At 41.5% G+C, this 22,124-nt stretch overlaps 1 protein-coding gene across 3 annotated transcripts in view; it reads left to right on the top strand.

Moving 5' to 3' along the window:
* The first annotated feature begins 316 nt into the window (after positions 1-316).
* NUP93 (nucleoporin 93) overlaps positions 317-22,124 on the top strand; it is a 79,692-nt gene continuing 57,884 nt past the window's right edge. Inside the window, exons 1-3 of one of the 3 annotated variants that reach the window (XM_039558383.1) lie at positions 317-350; positions 6,584-6,797; positions 7,356-7,473. In XM_039558383.1, the coding sequence (XP_039414317.1) occupies positions 6,619-6,797; positions 7,356-7,473 (297 nt within the window). In that variant the 5' untranslated portion in view covers positions 317-350; positions 6,584-6,618. Of the gene's footprint in view, positions 356-700; positions 786-6,583; positions 6,798-7,355; positions 7,474-22,124 lie in introns of those variants that run through there. The other 2 variants (XM_039558384.1, XM_039558385.1) reach the window with 2 other exon arrangements.

The raw sequence follows: 22,124 nt of genomic DNA, 5'->3' as shown, positions 1-22,124 counted from the left end.
ATGCACTTTATTTCTGTCTGATAATCTCTTCTTTCAGTGATTTCGCCGCGGCGCGGCCCGCGCAGCGCGGGGAGGCGGGAGGCAGCCTCGAACCCGTGGTCTCCGGCGGCAGCCGCCCCCCGCCCCCCCAACATTCGGTCCGCACCCGCCTCCGAGCGCCTCAATGAAGTTGTTCTCGCGAGGGGGCGGGAACCGGCGCGCGGCGGAGAGCAGCGGCGGGGCCAATAGAAGCGCGCGGCGCGGGGAAGCGCGGCGGCTCGGCCAATAGGAGCGCGGGGACGGGCGAGAGGGCAGCCAATGGGGGCGCGCGGCGCGGGCACGGCGGGCGCGGCGGGCGGCGCGGAGCGCAGGTGAGGTGAGGGTGCCGTGCGGGCGGGCCGGGGCTTGGCGTCACTCCGCCTCTTTCCCTCGCTTCTTCCCCGCCTCCGGTGATCGTTGCCCGCTACCCCTCGGGTTCGGAGCTCCCGGTAGCCGCCCCCCGCCCATGGCTCCCTCTCTGGCCCGTGCAGGCCGCTGCGGCGGGAGGCTGGCTGGGAGCGTTTGCAGGCCTCCTGGTGGGCCCTCCTGGGGCTCCCCGGAAGCTGCTCCTGTCAATAACCCGCGCTAACGCAGCGGGGCCGGCTGTGGATGCGCGAGGAGGGGTCTCCTTCCGAGCGGGGTTGTGCTGGTCGGCAGTGCCAAGCCCGGCTGTAGAAGGGGAGTTTAGTGTTTAAACGAAGTGCCGTGCTGGTGCTTCAGGAAGCAGAAGTTCGTTGTCTGGGAAGGTTTCAGGAGAACGGGTTTGTGTATGTGTGGTGTTTGGTTTCTTTTTCAAGTTCTGTGCATGGGGGTCGTTCTTCACCACTGTGGGTTTACTGGTTGGTTCCTAGGAGTTCATAGAATGTTAAGGGGTTGGAAGGGACTTTAAAGCTTATCTATTTCCAACACCCCCCCCCCCCCCCCCCCCACACACACGGGTAGGGACACCTTCTGCTAGACTACATTGCTCAAGGCATTATCCAACCTGGTCTTGGACACTGCCAGGGATGGGACAGCCACAACCTCCCTGGGCAACCTGTGCTAGTGTCTCACCACCCTCACAGTAAAGAATTTCTTCCTAAATCTAAACTTCCCTTCTCTCAATGTTTGTCTATTACTCCTTGTCCTCGCACTACAATTCCTGACAAAGAGTCCCTCTCTGGCTTTGCTGTAGGGCCGCTTCAGATACTGGAAGGTTTGTATAAAGGAAATTCTACCTGCTGTCAGGTGTGCGGTGGTGGTAACTCATGAAAAGCACAGTGCTTGCAGGCCTGCCCCTGGCTCAACTGCTGTTTCATGGCAGGTTTTGGTAAGCTTGTGTGCCCCTGCAGTTCATAGAATCAGAATATCCTGGGTTGGAAGGGATCCACAAGGATCATCGAGTCCAGCTCCTGTCCCTGCACTTGACAGCCCCAAGAATCATCCCATAAAACAACCACAAAGTTGCCAAGTGTTGCTTTCATACGTGCCTGGCAGGGTACAGAAGGTAAACCATTTATGATATTTGGGGCTTTGGTCCTTTTCAGATCAGCAAGTTTGATGCAGGAGAGGATAGGTGTCTTTAATCACTTTACATGGACCGTTCTGCCTATCCTTGAAGGAGCTTATGAATAGGCCTTGCCCAGTACCCCGGGTCACAAGTCCTTTCTACCAACAGCGATACTGACTTCTGCAAAACAGTGAGAATGACTCTAAGGATTTCTTACAGCACACCTTGGCTGCAGAATTCTATTCCTGAACCTAAAGAATGCTATTTGTTTATGGTTTTCCCAGAGTCATTACAGAGTGTACAGAGTAACTTCCTTTTGCTGTTTGGTCCCAGCTGCAGACAACAGCCAGATTTCTGTGGTGTTGAACTGCCTTTGTGTTAAACCTTGAGCTGTGGATGCACTGAATGTATTTGGTATCTGATGAGCAACTGCTGTGGAGTATTAGGCGCCATCTGTATTCCAGTGTTATTCTAACCCAGAATATATGAACAGTGAGTGGGAGGGCTTGAATTAAAGTCCAGGTGCAAAGAAGGGCTGCTTCTCTTCTGCAATTTGGTCGTGTTGTTTTAGGGACAGTAGTTATGGAGAGCTAAGGTGATGGTGACAAAGGAACACCAGCTCCTGTGTGCTTTACTGCTGTTTCACTTACATTGTGTCTTAAAAAGTTTTCCTCCTCCTTGTGAAAACTTACAAATAGAAAAAGCTTAAAATTGCTTGGAAGAATGTATGTGATTCTGTCATCTAAATCCATAATGTTTCCGTGGTGCTGCTGTGACAGGAAATTCGGTGAGGAGGAAGGATATGAGTTTTCATGTATGGAATTTAAAATACTAAACCTAGTGCTCTATCTAATGAGGGTTGGTTTGCCCCACTGTGGAAGTTAGTGCCCTGCTGAGTTGGGTGCTTAAAATAAAGACTAAGTCTTTGGAAAAGAGGGAGAGTGGTAAGATTGCAAAACTGCCAGCAGAGTCAGTTACTCAGAACAGTGGGGACTTGAGACCACTATGAGGAACTTATGGCAGGTAAAAGGAAGTGATGACAAATGTGTGATAGTGTGTGTTGGTAGAAATCACTTCAAATCCTATTCTTCAGGTCCAGTTTAAATAATGAACAGTGTAGAGAAGTGTTGTGTGCCCTTTCTTGTCCTTTCTCACAGTGCAAGTAACTCAATGTTACTGCCTTTAAAACTTTGAAAAAACCCATTTTTGTTCAACATACCTACTGTAAGGGCTCTCTGGGGTCATAAGAAGATTGGACTTTAGCATATCTATCTACAGATGAGATGAAGAAGAAAATACGCAGGACTGAAAGCCTTTTTATAGGAGGCAGAGGAGCATTAATTGATCGGTGGTAGAAGAAACAATAGGTTTGGAAGGTTGTTGTGTGGTCTATGCAGGATTTTCCTGCATCTGCCTTTTGTTGCGGGGGAACAGGCTGTTGTGCCACATGGGGTACCAAATATAGATTGAAGCTTTAGGGTATTTGTTTCTAAGATGGCCTATTGTGATTTTATCTGGGTTTGGTGTAATTAGGGTGTGGTAGTTTTCCATCTGTTAGGTTTGATAAATGTTATTGTGTTTTACAGACAAGAGGATGGTGTGCTGAAAATGTGCAGCAGATACTTGGGTTGTACATTTGTCCACCTGCTCTTTGATTTTCATCTCTGTTTCTTAATCAGTTCCCCTGTCCATAACACAGGGATTATGTTGTTGACTTCTCTGAAATGTCTGATGTCTGCTTATGCCAAGTGCCATGCAAGAGCTGGGTATTATTGCTGCTTCTCAAACAGAATTCCCCTGGTCTGCAAAATGGATCTTTTAATTATTCATGTTTAGCTTAGTAGACAGAAGCTGCTCCACTCTCTGTAGCAGCCCAGGCTTGGAACATGTCGAAGAAGCACTTTTACATCAGATCTTGACTGTAGAAGTAGAGCATTGCTGGCTTGCTCTTACTACTTGTGCTCTTGTATTTTCTTTCCACAAGAAGCTGATCCTGACTCATCAGACTGGGTCTCTTGAGCACTTTGAGGTGGGAGCCTCTTCGAGAGGCCATCATGGGATTTCTTCCTTTTTGTTTCCTGTTTTGAAGAATCTTTCTGCAACTTGTGGAACTCTTGGTTCATCAGCTACTCTGAATGGAGTGGGTGATGCTTTCTTTCTCCTTTTCCCTTGTGACATCTTCCTTTCCTTTTCCCAGAGCACTGGAAAAATCTAATTTTTTTACTGTTTCTCAAAGTTAATTGGTTAGTTGACACAAACCCTGTCAGTGTGTGAAGTACAACAGACACTTCCACATGCATTGGAGTATTTCAGCTTTGTGTCTTTCTGAATCCAGTACAGTAAAATGTTCATCGTGGCCATATTTGGAGTAGAATAGCTACAGTTTTCTTCCTTAGGTAGCATTGTAGTACTCTTGAGAAGTTTTTAAATGTTTTTTAGGTAAGAAATCATCAATTATAATCAGTCTGAATAGACTTAAGAAACTTGTAATCTTTTCTGGTTTCTTTCTGGCTTAAACTTAGTCATTTGTACAATATATAGTGCTTATGTGTGGTTTTAAATGTTGGGGAAATTAAACTGGGGTTTAATGGAATCGTAGTCTAATGCAGCAGCTTCTATTGATAAGTCATCAAAGTTGTTTTATAGAAGGGCCTTTTCAGTCCTGGCTTTTAGCCCAAGGTCAATCTGGTTTCACCGAAGTTAATTTAATTTCTGACGTATTTTCTTTCCCTTGGGTGTCAGTTGTTGCTCCTTCCCTAGCCAGACATGAAAATCTGCCATCACTGTGCTCGTTACTGTGGTAGCAGTTTCTACCTTGCACAGCAGCTCGAAGAGTCAGACTGCAGTCTCTTGAATGCAGTAAATTCTGTCAGGGTGGAGACAAAGTTGTTTGCTACAAGTATATGAATATTCAGTCTAAATGTTTGAATTCTATCACTTAGAAAAATCTGTTTAGTGTTGGCTCTCTAAGCTTTGAGATGTTACTTCCAGTGCTTGGTTATAATCACAGATACTTTAACTTGCTCCAAAGTAACCAGTTTATTCCATGTTTGCTGAATTGGGTTCAGTCTCACAGAGTTGTTGCAATTGTCCTACACAGGCAAACTTATGTGACAGCCCTTGCATGGTATTAACGTGGTGTTCTGCAGCTAAAAAGTGCAGGTTTGGGTGCAATTCTGTAGCACTGATTTTTCACTCTTTTGGTTTCAGCACTCTGAGAAGTTGGTTCTTCTTATACTCACAGCTTTTTTATCTTGGTAATGAAAAGAGAAAGTGGACCAGATCAGATCAAATCAAGCTGATGTCTGTGTTGTTCTCGCAGTCACTGCTCCTGGAGGATCCGATCAGTTCTTAAATGTACAGGGGTGTGGCTGTTCTGGTCAGTGTCTGCCAACAGAGGCTGTTCCTGGCAGGGGTGCATGTGAGTTATTGCAAGTAAACACTGGGAAGATGTTCTGTACTGCATTGCAGGGCATGAAATTGCTGATTTCCACCCTCCTCCTCCCTGTTCCCTGTCTCAGTGGCAGGCTAATCTGTTCAAACAGATCCGGTCTCTGCTATCTCACCTGATTAACAAGTCATTGCAAATACGATCATTCCCTCCCCCAGTTTTCCAGAAGTGTGTGGGGTGTGCTTGTGCAATTCTCCATTCCTGGATGCTGCTGTAAGGGTTTGTCCTGGCACCCAGGCAGGAGGGATCGGTTTCTCTCTCAAACTGCATATGTCTGAATGAATCATCATGCAGTGCTTTTAAATCATTTGTCCAGACAGAGGAAAGCACTGCTACTGCTGCTGGGTAGTTGTACTTGGAAATGGTGAGACTGAAAACGTGAGGAATGTTCAAATTCTGCTGTAAAATTGCTTTGGTATCGTTGAGGGATACCAAGAAATACTTGAATTGCAGGCTATTGTTGATTAGTAAAAATCCCTATTTTCTTCTTAGGAGGCTCCCTTGAACAAGATAGTCTCCACTGATTTTACTTTTGAGTAAATAATAACAGCTGGAGCTAATGCTTGAGATCTGGTTTGACTTTATTAATCCCAGGCCCTCTGGGCTTGGGTGCAAAAGCTAGGAGAGAGGGGTTGTACTGAAGATTTCCATCTCTGTAGCACCATTCAGCACCACAGATTTGTCATCATTTGTGACTTTACAGAGGTGCCTGATGCTTATTGCTTGTAGCTGGTTTAGCTGCAAACCATGATTTGGTGTGTGAAACTGAGGCTTTGGGTTTCATATTTCATTAATGTGGACACCATTGCAGCTATGTGTCTTTTTCCATAGTGATCCCAAGCACAAATGCTTTTGTCCTTTCTGTAAAAATAACACGCTCCATTCTGAATTTAGAACTGCACAATGCATTTAATGCCTCTTCTGTTACAGCTCTTGCCTTGTGCTTTAATTTCTTTAATTATTCTGTCATTGAGTCAATGCAAGGAATTCTCACACTGGTAAAACTTTCTGCAGGCGTTGAATTTAGACACTGGAACAACATGCACTTTTTTCTTTTGGCTGGGGGTTAATGATATATGGAGTAACACATTTTAATAGATAGCTAGTTATGGCTGTCTGTGTGCATCTATAGCTCGACTGTTTTGCTGTTAATTTAACTTCATGTTTATTTGTGTTTTCAGCCCTCATATATTCCTATGCATGCACATGTATGCATCTATCATTATAATATATAAAAATATGCAATCATAGAATGGGAAGGGACCCATAAGGATCAAGAGTCCAGCTCTCCGAGCACTGTATTTATGTGTGTATGCAAGTAGTTTATAGCTAAAGTAACACCAAATTCTTCACAGGGACTTCTCTGCTTTCACCCTCCTCTGTATCAAGGCAAAATATGAACTGTGATACGGCATCTGCATCCCACTTCTGACAGATCCATAGACTGTAGTCCTGCGAGGGAAAGCTCTCTTGAAGGACCACTTGAAAGGTTTTGATGTTTAATGCCTGGGGAGGATAGACAATGTATCCTGTTCTAGAAGACCTGCTCTTGCTGGTCTGTCTGTGACCCTACAAGTGTAGAAACTGTTTATAGCTGAGCAAGAATTGTCCCTTTTTCTCTGAAGGTTTCTGTGAGTCTTGAACGAAGCCTGCAGCAGAGATGGACACGGAAGGCTTTGGAGAGCTGCTGCAGCAGGCAGAGCAGCTGGCAGCCGAGACAGAAGGGATCTCCGAGCTCCCGCACGTAGAACGCAACCTGCAGGAGATCCAGCAGGCCGGGGAGCGGCTGCGTTCCCGCACCCTGACCCGCACCTCCCAGGAGACTGCGGATGTGAAGGCGTAAGTACAGAGCCCTGACACTGGAGACTCTGCACACAGCATGGAAGCTGTTTATGGGTTTGGTTTCCAACGTGGGGGGAGTCCTCCTGGGAGAAATAGAACGACTGCAAAGCTGTTTTTTAGAATGACTGCAAAGCTTGTGTTCTGGTTTATTTCCTCCAACCTTTCTCCTTCTTCCAAAAAACAACAGGATAATTGAAGGATTTATCTGAGGAGCTACTGTTCTTGATTTTGGACACTAAAGCCAGAAAGTGCAGTACCTTGTTCTGACTGCTGCTGAAGATGTTTACCAACATGGTGTACATTTTTTTTCTTTTTGGAAGGACTTGGCAGTTGTGCAACACTGCAGTGGAACAGCAGAAAGAGTTCAGCAGGGCTGAGGTGTTTACATAGACACATAGGGCTGTTCATAGTTTGGTTCTGTGCAGTTTTTGTAACACATCTGGGAGCACTGTCTGTACATGGCTAGCTGCTGACCTAAATATTGCCAATGAGTCTGGGTTTAAGGTTCTGTCTGTTCAATACTAATTTCATATCTGTACAATTTCTTCCTTATAGGTCGGTTCTTCTTGGGTCTAGAGGGCTTGATATATCCCACATTTCTCAGCGACTTGAGAGTCTAAGTGCAGCCACTACATTTGAGCCTCTTGAACCTGTGAAGGACACTGACATCCAGGTAGGGACGTTTCTGACATGTGAATTACACTGCCCTTGCCAGCGCCATTCCTGTTTTGTGATTCAGAGCTGTTATAAGGATTCTGTGGAGATGGTCTTGCTCTCTGTTTAATTCACTGGCTAGAGGAGAGATGCTGCTTTTAATGCTGAAAGATGTTTGAGTTAGCCATGAGAAGCAGCACTAAGTACCAAGGTAACAGAAGTACTTTAAGTTCCAAATTCTTGCTGAAGTCAAGAGGAACTAGGTACATATACTTACTCCCTTCGTGGACCTGTCTTTCTTGGCTTTGCAAGCCTAAATTGCCCAGGGATACCTGTCTCATAGTTCTGAAACCTTTTTTTATGTCTAATTGGAAAAACACATGTGGAACCACTTTTGAGGCAATTTTGAAGTGTTGGAATAGTGGGCATTTAAGTCAACAAGCAAAAGAGGTCAGTATAGCTTTTTTCTTTCACTGTATCTCAGATGTCATAACCTTGTCTTGGTGGTAGACTGAATTTGCTATGGTTCAAATGCTTTACCAGATGATTTTATCTTGTAAAGTTTCCTGTAAATTTTCCCTGGGTGTCTTAGAAATTGTGACCCATCTAGTTTTGCTTTCTGATCATTGCCTGCCCTCGTAGAATATCTTCATGATGAAACCTGCAATATTCATTACTCGGTTAAGAGCTGGTAATGGAATTGGTGGTGTGGGTTGCATTGAAGGTAACAGTCTGAATTACTGGTTAATCATTTTGAAGCTTGTTTTTTCTCTCCATTCTGGCAGATGGCTCACCTAGGAGGGTCAAAAGAGTTGTAAGCTCTTCTTTCTTGTTTTGCCGAACTACCTAAGTTCAGGAGGGGAAGGGAGGCATGTGAAATTACTCCATTTTATCTAATGTATGTTTTATTTTAGCATTTGGTGCCATCCATTTTGGGTGGAGGGCTCTTAGTTTAATCTCATGTTAGTGTTAGGAGCCCTGTGGTCTCCTATCTTCAGGCAGACTTATTTAACCCCAGTTTTCTAAGGCCTCTCTTTTACTAAAGATTAGTGCTCTCTGGAGACTTTATCTATTGCCTGATCATAGAGTGAGAGCTTTAAACCACTGGCATTGTTCACTTTCTGTCATTTCTCATTTTATCCCTTTGTTCCAATTTCTGATGTTGTTGTCTTTCTAATCAGTGATGTTAAACTTGGTACATGTCTTTCTTGACCTCATTCTGTCGAGATTTTTTTTTTTCAGCAACTCTTGCCTCTTTTTTCTTTTTTTCCTTTTTTTTTCTCCTTAGGTTTATTACTGGTGTTAATTCTTTGATTTCTACTGTTTTTCCTTTCTGCTGTAAGAAAAATCTTAGTGTAGATTCTCAAGCTCAGAAGCAGTAGAGCGCTTGACTCTTTAGAGCTGAGATTTGTGGCATATGAGAAAATGAATATGATTGCATAATAATTGCATTTTATATTATTGCTGGTTACCTAACTAAAGTGTGGAGATTTTTTTCTTTCTTAATTATACCAGATCTTATTTGAAATGGTGATTCTGGTATAATCTGGTGGTGATCTTGGTATGTTTTCTTGTCTCCAGTACCTTTTTTAAATCACTTGTCAATATTTGAATGTATCCTCCTGTTCAGGAAAAGCTCCAAATATAAAGTAAAACCAGTGGTTAATTGCAAATCAATGTGTTTAAATGGCCAGTTCAGCCAATGAGATTCAGCCCTTTCTTCAGGAAAACAGCTAAAAAGTACAAATGAGAAACAGGATTAAAATCAATCATTTAAATCAAAGTTCCCCGTTTGCTGTTTTTAATCATGATTAACACTAGTGATTTAATCACTGATCACTTTAACAACTCATCTCTGAGGCCTAGTACTTGTGTGCTTTGAATCTTAACGTTTTGTTTCAGGCCATGTGCGGAAAACATTCATAGTTGCTAAAAGTGATTTGCAGGGGGAAGCATGGCAAGGGACTCCACTTTAGATCATTTTGGAGGCAGGTGAGCAAAGTGTTAGTTTTAAATGCTTTGTCTCTGCTTGTTTTTGCAGTTAACAGGGTGCAAGGATTTTATGTTGTCTTGCAGAACATCATCCTCTGTTCTGAGGATATTTGCAGTCACATCTCAAGCTGTCTGGCTGGTGTCAGCTGTGGTCTGTACCTGAAAGTTACTTGCTTAGAATATGGACAAGTCTCTGTACCCATCTGTAGGTTCTGGTATGCAGTCATCAACACTTTTAGAATAGTTTTTATTAAGTTTTTGTTAGTTATGTAAGAGGACCTTTGTGTTAGACACTGCTGATAGCCCTCTAATTACCTCTATTAATCAGGAAGGTCTTAAAATTATTTGATGCCTTAGATAAAGATGTGCTACAAAAGTTTCTATGTTATTTTTTTTTTATATCTCCTGATGATTGTTGGGATTTGTTTTCCTTGTTCCTAGATAGATTAATAAGGCTTTTTCAGATGTGTTGTGTTTGTTTTGGGCCAGATGAAGCTGTCCCTGTGCACTGTGTAGAATCCTTCCTCCATAAGCTATTCCCATTTTATCTGGAAGGCAGTGTGCAGAGTTATATGAGGGAGGGGTCTGTTTTATTTCTTTACAGGACTTTACTGTTTCTCTGCTGCTACTCTGTATTTACACAGGCATACTGTTAAACTTTAATTCTGTGGATTGGGAAGGCCTGTTCTGTTCTACATCAAGCCCTCAGCCTGTGCCTTCTGATATTACCATTACTCCTTAATGAGCAAAAACTTCTTCACATATTCTTAATGAACTTGGTTCACACTTTATCACCAGTGTTGTAGACTCAACTATTCTTTCTCAGACCTGTCTTTTCCTGATGCTCAACACAGACTCACAGCCCTGCGGTTTGCAGCAAGTTTATTTAGCCTTAAATGCCATCTGAAACTTAATTGTCATTTGTAGATTCTTTAACACTTGAATTATTCTTGTCTGTGTGCTTCCTCATGTATGTCCCTTAAGCTTCAGTTTGAGCATGTATTGGTTCATAAATACTTTACAGCATCATTTGCCAAAGATACTGAAACTTTTTTGAGGTAAGCACCTGAGACTGCAGCGCGGTGCCCTTTTCCCTCTGAAGCGGCGGTGGGACTGCATTGGCGCAGCCTCTGTGCACCACAACACAGGAGAAGGTGGTGAATATGGGCACTTGTGCCAGAGGCACAGACCTAATGCACAGCTTTGCTGACTGTTGCAGTTGTGTGAAGGCTACAAATATGATTAAATCTTTATTGTATGAATTTTAGGGTTCTGCTGACTTTTAAATTCTATCAAAGCTCTTACAGCATGAAAATACTCATGACTTCCTGCCATGTGTTCCCACATCATTCCTTTGCATCTAGAGATTTCTCTGGCAGTTTGCTTAAGCTCTTCCTGCATTCTTACTTCAAGCATTTATTTATTGTCTCTGTTCCTTCTTCCAGTGCAGTCTGTTCTAGCAGCCTGTGGGAGGCCAGCACAGAGAGATATGTTGGAATCTAATCTCTCAAATGATGGCAATCAGCACTGCAAAAGGAGAATGCCAGGAAATGTCCTATTTCTTATAGAGAGAGTAAAACACAGCAAGAAAAATCAGAGGGGAGCATCCTAGGGCATGAAGTTCCAGAAGGCTGGTGCAAGACATTCAGAAAGTGTTAAGAGAATCTAGGAATTCACCTTAATAGAAGTTTCAGCTTGGGTTAATAAGCAGGAGGGATTTTTCTGTACAGAACCTCTTTAAATGGTACTCTATAGTGCTGACTAAAAAGTGCACCAAATTGCAGCTCAATTAATTATCTGAATTATTTATCAGTTGTAAAATGTAGATTGCTTGCACATAAAAGGGTTGTGAGTCCAGGAAATGTCTCCCACTAGAGCAGTAGGCTGGGAAGATTATGTAAAAGATTCTAGGCTTGCCATTAAATTATAGGAATTTGTATTTTTCCTCTCTCATTTCAAAGTTTGTGTTATTAAATTGCATGCAGAACAGCAAACACTTCTTGCAGTAAATCCATTTTATAGTAATTCTTATGTCAGGAAAAATCACGAATTTTCTAAATTGTCAAAATCCTTTTGTAAAAAAAATTTTGTAAAAATCTTTTTGAAATTGAATGTGTTAGTCAAGTGATTCTTGATCTCATATTTAGCATGTATTTATGTGCTTAGGTCTTTTTGTTTGTTTCTTTTTGGCTTTTAAAAATCCAAGGTAAGGCTTGATCATGCAAATCTGCATCCTGCATATAAACATAACATTGACATTCTGTTCAGAAAAGGTATTTCTTCACTCTTCCAAAGATGCAAGCTATGATGTCCTCTTCTAACGAGCACTGTCATAGCAGATCCTCTCTCAGGTCACAGTAATGGCAGCCAGAGGAGGAATTATTCCAAGACTGTGGGAAGGATGTGCTATTGTAATGCGTGAGGTGGGACCTGGCCCCTGCACTTGTGCTGTTTGGTTTATGTATGGAGGTCAGAGAGAGATTCAGTGCTGCTCTGTCAAACTGATTTTTGGGGTATCAGGTAGGAGTTAGTTGCCAGATCAAGGCCTGATTTATTCCTACTAAATTTGTTTGACTGGTTACAGTGTTACGTTATGCTTTACTGTGGGCTTTGTGTTTTGAACATGTCACTTGGCTTGATCCTAGATTTAGTCCCCTGTATGCTTGTTTTGAAAAAATCTAAGCCCAAAGTCATGGTGGTAATTTAAAAAAATGGTTTTGCTCTCATTTTTCAGGCTCAGTCCAGCTCTGTGCAGATTTGTGCAATGAATGCTAGAAGCGGGCACAAGCTCTCTTTGTGTGCATTGCTTATCTGTTTAGAAAGTTTGAGGTGAAGGCCCAGCTTCATTACACTGAAGGAAAATTTTGTTGAATTATCTCATTTGTACAGGTTTCACCTTGGCCTTCTGATTCAGGCATAACTGAAATGAAAGGTTGCGTACTAGGGTTTGGTTTTGATTCCTGGGCGTGGATATTCAGAGTATTGACTGAGTGGCTCTCTGGAGGTCCAGATACAGAAATAAGATCTTTTATCTAAATGAGGGCAGAGGGTTAGACTGAAATCTCTCCAAGTGGCAAGAGAGACAGACTGAAATTAAGTATCTGGGATATTTTGAAGCTTTTCAAAGTGCTGTAAATAGGTTTTGTATCAAAGGTAGCTTTGACTTCTAGTTTAGTGTTGGTAGAATCTGGGTCCCAGGATGCTGTCCCCAGCCCTGTACATTCTGTGTGTGTGTGTATTTATGTGTATGACTCGTAATTTAAAAATTCTTACTCTGACATCAGGTGCTGGAAGAGTGCATTATTCAACAATTGAGCTCTTATTGCTATTTTATGTTACCATTTGTGATATACTTTGTGGTATCTGCTAGAATAATACCAAAGCCTGTGGTAATCTACTAGAGTGTAACTAAAATCAGAGTTTATAAATGGAAATGCTGACACAACCTTAAAGGGCCAACCTCAAGTGCTGTTCACCATCCATTGTTTGCATTAGCTTAGCCTGAAAACGCATTTTTCCTTTTGCAGATTTTGTCCTTTCTCATTTGCCAAACATTGATTTCTCCCCCCGCCCCCAAGTCCTTCAGTTCTAATGGAGCTTGAAATTAAGGTGGCTTTATTTTTCTGTCGCTTCCTTGTTCACCCTAATCGATGATGCCAGCACAGCTGTGGGGACCTTTAACCATTGCAGAGCCATGATGCTGAATGCAAGAGGACAACCTTTGACCTTGGTTTTTTTGGGGTTGGCCATTAGCTGTTGGTTTCTTTGCATTGCTGCAGTCCAAATGAAAAATACTATTTGTGGTCGTAGTTGGGAATTTTTCAAAAACTGTAGAAATGTTTGGCTCCAGAAATACCTCTCTTCAAAGGTTCTTAGAAGTTGTTTTTTTGTCCTCCCTTTACTAGTGCATGCTAATATCAAACCCTGCTGTCTTCTTTGCCTAGGTTGTCTCACTGATTGCATTCAGGATTTGAGCCTTAATGTACACATTCAGGCATGTAAATCAAGAATATAAATATCCTGGTAATTAAATGTGGCCAGAGGCAGTTTGCACACAATTGAAGAAAGCAGTGGTGGGGAATGAATTAGTATTTCGACATGCAGCAAATGGAGCTAAGGGATGTGGACCTTGGAAATACAAATTACAGAAACTTCCTCAGCTCATCTCTGATGTGTTTGATGTCTCCTTCTTCTAAGTAATGTGTAACAATTTTACATAAACTGCAGCCTGCCTGTGCTCTCTCCTGGGTGATGAGGCTTGCAGGGCCTTGGGCAGCTCACAGTCCTGGCAAAGCAGCCAAGGGATCAGTGGCCTGTCTGCCACCTTCCTGACACTGACAGTCTCCCAGGGCCCCTCTGAACGGACAGGCTGGCCCAGAGCCTCCCAAGGCCTGTGCTGATTAAAGGATGCCCTGGAAAGTACCAGGGTGTGTGTAGATTGGGATGTGACTAGGATTTAAGAGTGTAGGCTTCTCTGTTTCATAGCCAGCATGGGGTTTTGTGGTCTGTTTTGGTTTTAAGTTAAAAGAAATAAAACCCAACAAAACCAAAACGCCCCCTTCTTTTTGGCATCAGGTAGGTGAGTGAATAACTATAGAAAAAAAAAAAAAGGAGGAAAGGAAGAAAAAAAAAGCCCAAAATCTTGGGAATTTTTTTTTTTCTTTTCACTTTTTCCTTCCTGTTTGTAATTTACATCTAAGCAGCAATTTTCTCTAGTTTTCATTACTGCTTTAGTGGCATGGTTTAGTGCAGTTTTAAATTACCCTGGCCTTATTAACCTTGAAAACAAACATGCACACCCCCAAAAAACCGACACTGTGGTACCTTTAATGTAGAATACTCAGGTGTTTCATTAGTTGGCCATATTACAGTCATTCACTAAATCCTCTGATATTGAATTATTTTAAATTTCATTTGTTTGCTTGGTTGCATGCTAATTGGAGTAATTATGTGGTGATTTTCCAGTTCATCATGGTTCTGATCATGAATTCCTAACCCTAAGGGTTGGGAACAGGGAGAGAAGATACCTGATCTGCCTTTCTCTTTCATCATGGGTAAATAAGAGGGTATGAAAGATATTTCAGAACTTTATGCTAATGCAAGGTCATGAGATGGAAAATTTGGGAGCTCTTGTTCTAGTAGCTGTATTTATTGATCTATTTAAATTCTGCTATGTCCTGGCACATTTCACATTTCCTGTCTGCTTAATCCAGATATGTTCTTTGCATCTCAAATCAGGACAACTGTAGACTTCTAATAAATGTTTTTGTAATAGATATTTCAAACATCTTAAAACATACCAGATGTTGAATCATAATTCTTGACTTCATTCCCCCTCCGCTGTTTTTCTTCTTTTGCTATGTAGCTCTGTCCTTGTTGGAAAATGGTTCCAATTTCTAGTTGAATGTTAACTCGTATTCCTATGAAGGAGCAAATACAGAATAAAAGGCAGTTTGGAAATCACATATCCAAAATGCAGCCTCTCCTGTGCTGAGGTGTAGACATCTCTGCTTCTCTTGGTAGCAGTGCAGGATCCTTTCATAGCTGAAACTCAGGAGCAAACCTGGATGTGAGGATCTCAGCCAGAATTTCCCCAAGACCCTGCTTGTAGCAATGTTACTATTGCAAGAAGTACTGTGGGATCATTAATGACTTTCAGGATCTGTGTTGCATCTGACCAGGAGGACATAATTTCTGGCAATGTGGTACCTCTTAGTGTCACGCTGTCCCATTAATTTAGTGCTCGCTGAGGTCTTGTATTGACTACTGACCTAGACAGTGTGTGCTCAGCATGTGCAAATGAACTGTTGGAATTGGTGTTTTCATGGTGCTGGAAAAATTTAGTAGAATGGTTTCATCTCTGCGTTTATACAGATCGGTGAGAAGAAACAATGCTGAGATGCAACCTGGCAATTTGCCTCCTCCACATACCATGTGATAGAGCACTTACTTGGATTAAAGAAATTGTTTTATTTATTTATTTGAGGCACAAATGTAGCTTTTGCAAAGCACAACTCCTGTTTTGTTTTGTAACATTTTCTTAACCGTTACAGATAAAGCATAGACCTTATAGGAGAGGATTTGGAGTTTTCCAGTAGCTTGATTATAGCTCTGAAATAAGTTTGCAGGGCTGTGCTGGAATTTGACAGTGGAACTGATTATACACAGAAGTAAACCCAGTTCATCTATGTTGCATTTAAGGGGGAAAATATTTGTCAAAAATGAACAAGAAGGTAAATGAGATTTCTAATAAATGAACAGCATTTTGTATAGTAGCTGTGTAAGACCATAATTTGGAGGGGGGGGGTTATTATTTTTTACATATTTATTTTTAAAGTAATCCAGTTTTCTCCATGGACCTTGGAATGACATTCTAGTGCCTCTGGAAATTGGAAATGGAAGCTCTTGGCTTTGGGAAGCCCTTCTCACAGCCATTCAGAGATGTTGTTGAGGGGACTACTCACAGATGGCAGAAACTTTCAGTCCCAGTATTGCAGTGGGTTAATGGAGCTAAGCCATAGGTGTGGGATCAAAAAATTAACATTTACGTATTTAAATCACTATGGCTCTTTAGCTCTTCTGAAAAAGAGGAGTATAGAAATTTTCCCAACTACAGTAGGAAAAAAAGAATTCTGATCTTCAGCAGACTTGTCTGAAATGAGACAGCAGGGCTTGGAGCTGATCTGTAAGAGAGGTGAATTTGTTACCTTTCTCCTGAGCTATTGTTTTTGTGGGTTTTTTTGCTAGTCTTTATTACATCAGCATTGTCTTGACCATTTTTCTTGACTAATCCCTCATGGTGCTGTGAGCAAATCACTCTTCCACAAGGGAAATCTGTAATGTGAGTAGGCCAGACTCTCTTGCTGAACTCCTGTGGTCACAAACAGCATAAAACTCTGGACGCTGTTTTCAGTGAGGCAGTTCATCAAATTTGTTAAGAAAAGCAGCAGCTGCTGCAGCTCTCAACTCCCTCCCCTCCTCTCAAGCACCCCTCATTTACTCAAGCCTCTTGAAAGTGTTACTCGGCTGATGAATTCCACTGGGGTTTATTACTAAACCATTTGCGTAATTTAGCACTCTGGGAAAGGCCACAGGTGTATTGTTGTGCATGCCCTCCTCTTCCCCATTGTAATTAGTCAGTTTGACTCCACATCCAAAATCTTAATCCTAGGCATTATTAAGCTTTGGTTTAAAACAGTCACTAACTAAGAAGTGTGTCAACTGTTTATCAATGACTGGGCATCAAATGGTGGATGTACTTAAGCTTCCCCATGCAAAACAGCAGCCTGAAAATTTGGCAGTTTGTGGAAGAAATGTTTGGGTTGTGTGCAGGGATGTTTTTTAACTTTCCTTTTTGAAGTCAAAATGAAATTCTTATTCCTGCCAAGATATGTTCCTGAAAGAAAGTTGCAGCCTTCTGAGGTAGAACTAAGGATACATGCATTTGTTTCGCTCATTTAGATTTTTGGCACAACTTCTGTTCTCACTGTCTCCTGCTTTCTTTCCTATCCTTTACTTCTCATCTTTCTTCCACTCTCATTTTTTTTTTTCTGACTCCAGTTGTATTAATTCCCTTTGCTTTTCTGCTCTTCATGTATTACCTCCTCCCCACACTTTACTCAAGTCTGCTTTGACACTATTTTGGGTGCAAAAGAGTTTTTTGTTTACTTTGAGCTAAAAAATTAAACTGCTCAAACAAAAAGCAGTTACTGTGAGATGTCTCATTGGTTTTCCACACGTGGAAATGACTGAAAGAAGCTTAGGAAGATGAGTTGGAAATTTTCTATACTATTCCATTATTTGTATCACAGTAAGGATGCAAGATGCATGGTACTTCCACCAGAAGTACCGAAATGTTTATGCAGCATTATGAGCCACAGTTAACAGATCATTTTTTAACTTAATTGGAACAGCATGCTTAATTGTTGCTTGATAAAAATGGCTTGAGAAGGTTGGAGAGATTTAGTTTTAAAATAACTTTATAGAGGAATGAAACATCATGTTGCTAGGTGGTATGACTGCAGTGGAAGTCTCTGGACTGTACTTTTCAAGCACCAATTTTTGGATTATGTGTTATCTTCAGTGTCTACTGTGGGATGGAGGTGGGAAAGGGGAGAGAGGTTTTGTCACGTGGTATTTTTGAGGGAGCAAAGGGAAGGTTTGCCTGTGCCACTCAAGTGCTGTTCAAAGGCTGATGAATGAGGAAAGGCAGTGGTAAACACCTCAATGCTTATTTTCAGTTTCAGCAGCTTTATTAAACCTTTCTGAATCCTTCAGTTGGCTATCCTAGGCTTGATTCAGGGATATGGGATTAGCTGATACTAAAGTTGTCATAGTTGATTTCTTAGATTGCATTTGGGACACATCTGTTTGGTTGCCTTTACATGCTTACAGTCAGCACTGATAACTCGGAGGAGAAACACAACAATGTTCATGAGGATATCTACTTGCTTTATTAGGCTTCAACTTGTTCCCTAGTGGTTAGAGACTGGTTATCCTGAAGCATGAGGAATAATATTTCTTTCCACAATTTCAGTGTTAAGCTCCGCTCTAGGTACTGTCAATATCCATATACATACCGAGTCGGTTTTTAATCCCATTATGGTTTTGGCCTTGCCATCTTCCTGTGGCAGTAAATTCCGCAATCCAATTACAGATTATGTTAAAATTTATTTCCTTTTATTGGTTTTGAGCTTGGCATCATTTATACAGACATTGTTTCCTTTTTGTTCAGACCTGTACGAACTGGATTTCAAGATCTGCCCTTTCTAGAACACTTGTTTCACTTAAAGTACCAGCTCTTATTTGGTTCCTTTTTTTAATGTTATTCATCCCAAAAGTGTTCCCAGACCATGTCATATGCTTTTGACAATTCCCCGAGTGTGTCCTGCAGTTTCTCTTTTGAGGGTGTCTGTCCAGCTTACACAATGTTGTTGATAATGGCAGTTTGTTTGGTTTTTCTGATAATGTTTGGCATAGCCAAACTCAGCGTGAAAGGCAGAAGTAGTAATCTGTGAAGGATTTGATTTTAATCTCAGATAAATAGGAGTGTATAGGTGGGAATACTGTACAGTATCATGACAAATCCATATCTGTAAACACAAGTCAGTAGGATTCTTTGGGCCAGATTCTAATGTATGAGAAAAGAATTTTCTGAAGAGAATAGGAGGAAATGCAGAGGGGAAAAACCAAACCACATTTCAAATAGATGATAAAACCTGTGTGTTATCTCCAGATTCTCTGAGCAGTAATTGATTTTGCCTGCTATGGTTACCATACAGTAACTCTGAAACATTCATTATTTCTTTCCTGCCCCAAGGCTTGTAGCAGAAAATGGCATATTTAAATCTTTTTACTCTGTCTGTTAAGTAGATACAAAAACTTGAAGGTTTTAATGAATGTGAAATAAGTGCTAATGCAGTAGTCAAAAGACTTGCCATTGTTTTGACTAAATGAGACCGTGACCATCTTTAGGTCCTAGCGAAAGCTAAATGCTGGAAGTTGGATGCAGTGATCCATCTCACTGTGGAAATTACACATTTGGTTTGTTTGTTTTAATTTGTTTTTCGTAGAGCTAACCCTGCTGTATTTCTTTTAGTCCCCCTCTATCTTGATTTAATTTTCCAAGGTTAAAAATGGCTTATCCAGAAAATTTGCAGCTCATTGCTAATGGTAAGAATCTTGATTACTCAACAGATACAGTGAATCAATATCACTTCTCTTATTTTTGTTTTGCTGTTTGACTTGAGGTTAATGTTTTGGCTTCATGTTTCCCAGTAAGATGAAGTGCATGACATTGCTGTGCATAATTAGCTAAAGTTATGCTAAATGTTTTGTTGTTTGTCTGAGGTTTCGTACTCTTAGATGCCTTATTCTCTACTTTTTCTAATGCCCTCTTGTTTTTTTGTTTTCCTCTTCTGAGGAAAACTATGGTTTTGTTTTTTGGGGTTTTTTTTAAGTGAATTATGAAAATAAGCACCCAAGGTGGACACCTCCTCTGGCTTGTTGCTGGAGGCAGGGGGAGGGAATCTGAGCTGGGAATGATTCCCATCTAGTAGAGTGAAATCTTTGGCTGAGAGTTGATGGTAAGTTGTTACACAGTTATATCCCTGTTAGTCACTGTAGCAGAATTGTTAGCTCTTTCTCTTCCTTTTTCCTTATTTCCTCCGAGTTACTGTATTTCCTTTTGCCTTGCTTTGGCGCTTTCTCTCAGAGGAGTCTCTCCAGCGTGTAAGGGGTGTTACACTGTGTCTCTTGAAAGCTGTCAGAAGGCAGCTGGGAATCTCCAGGCCTTCCTGCCCCCTGGTGTATGCTGGGTCCACCAGTCAGTGGGACAATTCTCGGTGTTAAAAGAGTCTGGGGCTTGTTTTTGAAGGCTGGATAGTTCTTGCTGATATTTAGGGATGCTGGATTTGGGGAGGAAACATTGTTTAGGAGTCCATCTATCCCCCAGAATGCCAGAAATTGAATGCCTTTCGCAAAGCAGGAAAAGAGAAGCAAGTCTTGCTCATCAGTCAGAAGTTATTCCTATAATAAATACCCAAAGCTAAACTTTGAGAAATAACATTCTTCTGCAGCAGAATAGCAGAACAGATCTCCTTCCTGCAGGGGGTTGAATCTGCAGTGTGTCTTAAAGGGCAGGATTTAGTTGTTTGTCTCAACTAGATCTGTCTTCTCTTGGTTGTAAGTTTGCTCTGTTTCTCTTAGAAAATTTCTTCCTCAAACTCTTCGATATACATTGCCCCTGAAGAAGTGCCTGTAACATTTTGTCTGTCTGAAATGAAATACTAATTTCCAGCCAATATATTATGTATTAGCAATGCATCCTGGCAACAAATGTTGCTTGAAACCACATATTCCAAGAGGGAGGTGGGAAGCGCAATTCAAAGACTCATGTTGCAGAGACAGCTCAGCAGAACATGTTGCATGTGGGAAGTGCCCCTGTGGATCCAGAGAAGGTTCATCTTGCCATCTTGGAGGAGTTTCTAAATCTTGTGATTTTATGCAGATCTCTGAGGTGGATCCTTTTGCCTTCAGCACCCCTGGTTGGTGTCATCTACAGGAAGGAACACACCTTGGTACTGGGCATTTGCAAACCAGTGTTTGTCTTGTGGCAAGCATGCTGGATGGTTATGCTCATCCAGAAAAAACAGGGTTTTTTCTGGTACTTTACGTGAACCTTACCATGGAAACTTTGAAACTGGAAGGTCAGATGCTGAAGGAGGAGAAGGATGGCCACTGCTTAAAATGCAAATTACTTTTGCTGGAGCTCTTTTATATGCTGATTAATTGACTTTAAGCAGTTTATATGGGCAGAGACTCGCTGTTGCACTGCACCTGGTGCAGGAGTTATGATCTGGTTGCCCATGCCACTGCAGGCTGTGCCTTCCCATTAGTGAGGCTCTTTCTAGTGTCAAAGGTAATAGCTTGCTGATCTCATCCTCTTCCTAACTGAAGTTCCACAGTGATAAACTGAAAACTATCATGACCAGTGTCCTGTACCTCTGCTTTATGGAAAATGCATGCAGTAGACATGAAAATTGAGTATCTACCACATGCAACTAAAGAAAAGGTCTTTTTTGTGCCTTTCACAATTTATTTTTCAGAGAGTGTTGCCATTTGTTTTTGTAAGCTGGATGTGTAGTTAATGCACTTCATTGAGAAGCTAAGGAGTACTGTTAAAATATGTGAATTTGTGCAGGGAGAGTAGGTAGGCAGGAACTCAGAGTTTAAACAACTCCCAAGCTTATTGATTTATTTTACTCAATTTTTTTACATCTTGCAACAACCCTTTGCTAGAGTTATAGCACTGAATCATTTGTCTTGCTGTGTAGTATTGACTAATTACTTTTTTTTAAAAAGAACTTGCAGCTTCCACAGCAAATCAGGAATGACACCATATCAGCACCACAGGTGGCTCTTCCTCTAACAGAGAGGCTCCACGTAGTCACACAGTAATGCTGCTTAGTGTAAGGCTGCTGGCCTTGGGAAGTGCCAGATCTGAAAGGCTCAAGTCCTGGCCTTTCTAATACCGTTTGTGAAATCCATGCAGTGAGTTAATGAACGTAGCTTTCATTTGATGGGCACAGCTTCACAGACTAAATCTTGCTTATTCCGACTGACAGTCTTAAAGCTAATTCCTTTGGACTCTTCCAGGGCCATAGTGAGTGTAAATAATTTAAGTATAGCGCTATCTTTTGAAGTGTATGAATTCAGAGCCTTTTGGTACACTGTGGTACATTCCATCAGAGTAATCTTACCTGTGGGATCATCAGAGCTTCCTTTTGCATTAATACCAAAGATTTAGTTAATTGTTACTTTTGATAGCCCAACAAAACTGAAAGAGGAAGAGCTGTCTTTTGTCCCTTGATTTTTGGGTATGGTTTGGGTCTGGATTTTTATTTGTTTGTTTTTGCAATTAATCTCTGAACAACTTGCCTAGGTGCTACTAGAAGCATCTGCTGAACAAGCTGTTGCTACCAGCAGTAGAAGCAAAACTCTGCAGGTGTCAGATGCAATGTCAGATTTCTCTGGTCGGTAGTTAATGTATTTATTACAAAAAAACCTTAGTGATTCTTAGGATGTGTTATTGAAATATCTTTTAAAATTTTTTTAACTTTATTTTCAAGGGAAACTTCATCTACTTTGGAGCTTAGGTACATTCACAGGCCTAGGACA

Source organism: Corvus cornix, chromosome 11 (assembly GCF_000738735.6).
Source record: "Corvus cornix cornix isolate S_Up_H32 chromosome 11, ASM73873v5, whole genome shotgun sequence".
Classification (NCBI taxonomy): Eukaryota; Metazoa; Chordata; class Aves; order Passeriformes; family Corvidae; genus Corvus; species Corvus cornix.
Note: the sequence above shows the minus strand (reverse complement) of the source record. Positions and strands in the feature narration are given on the sequence as shown.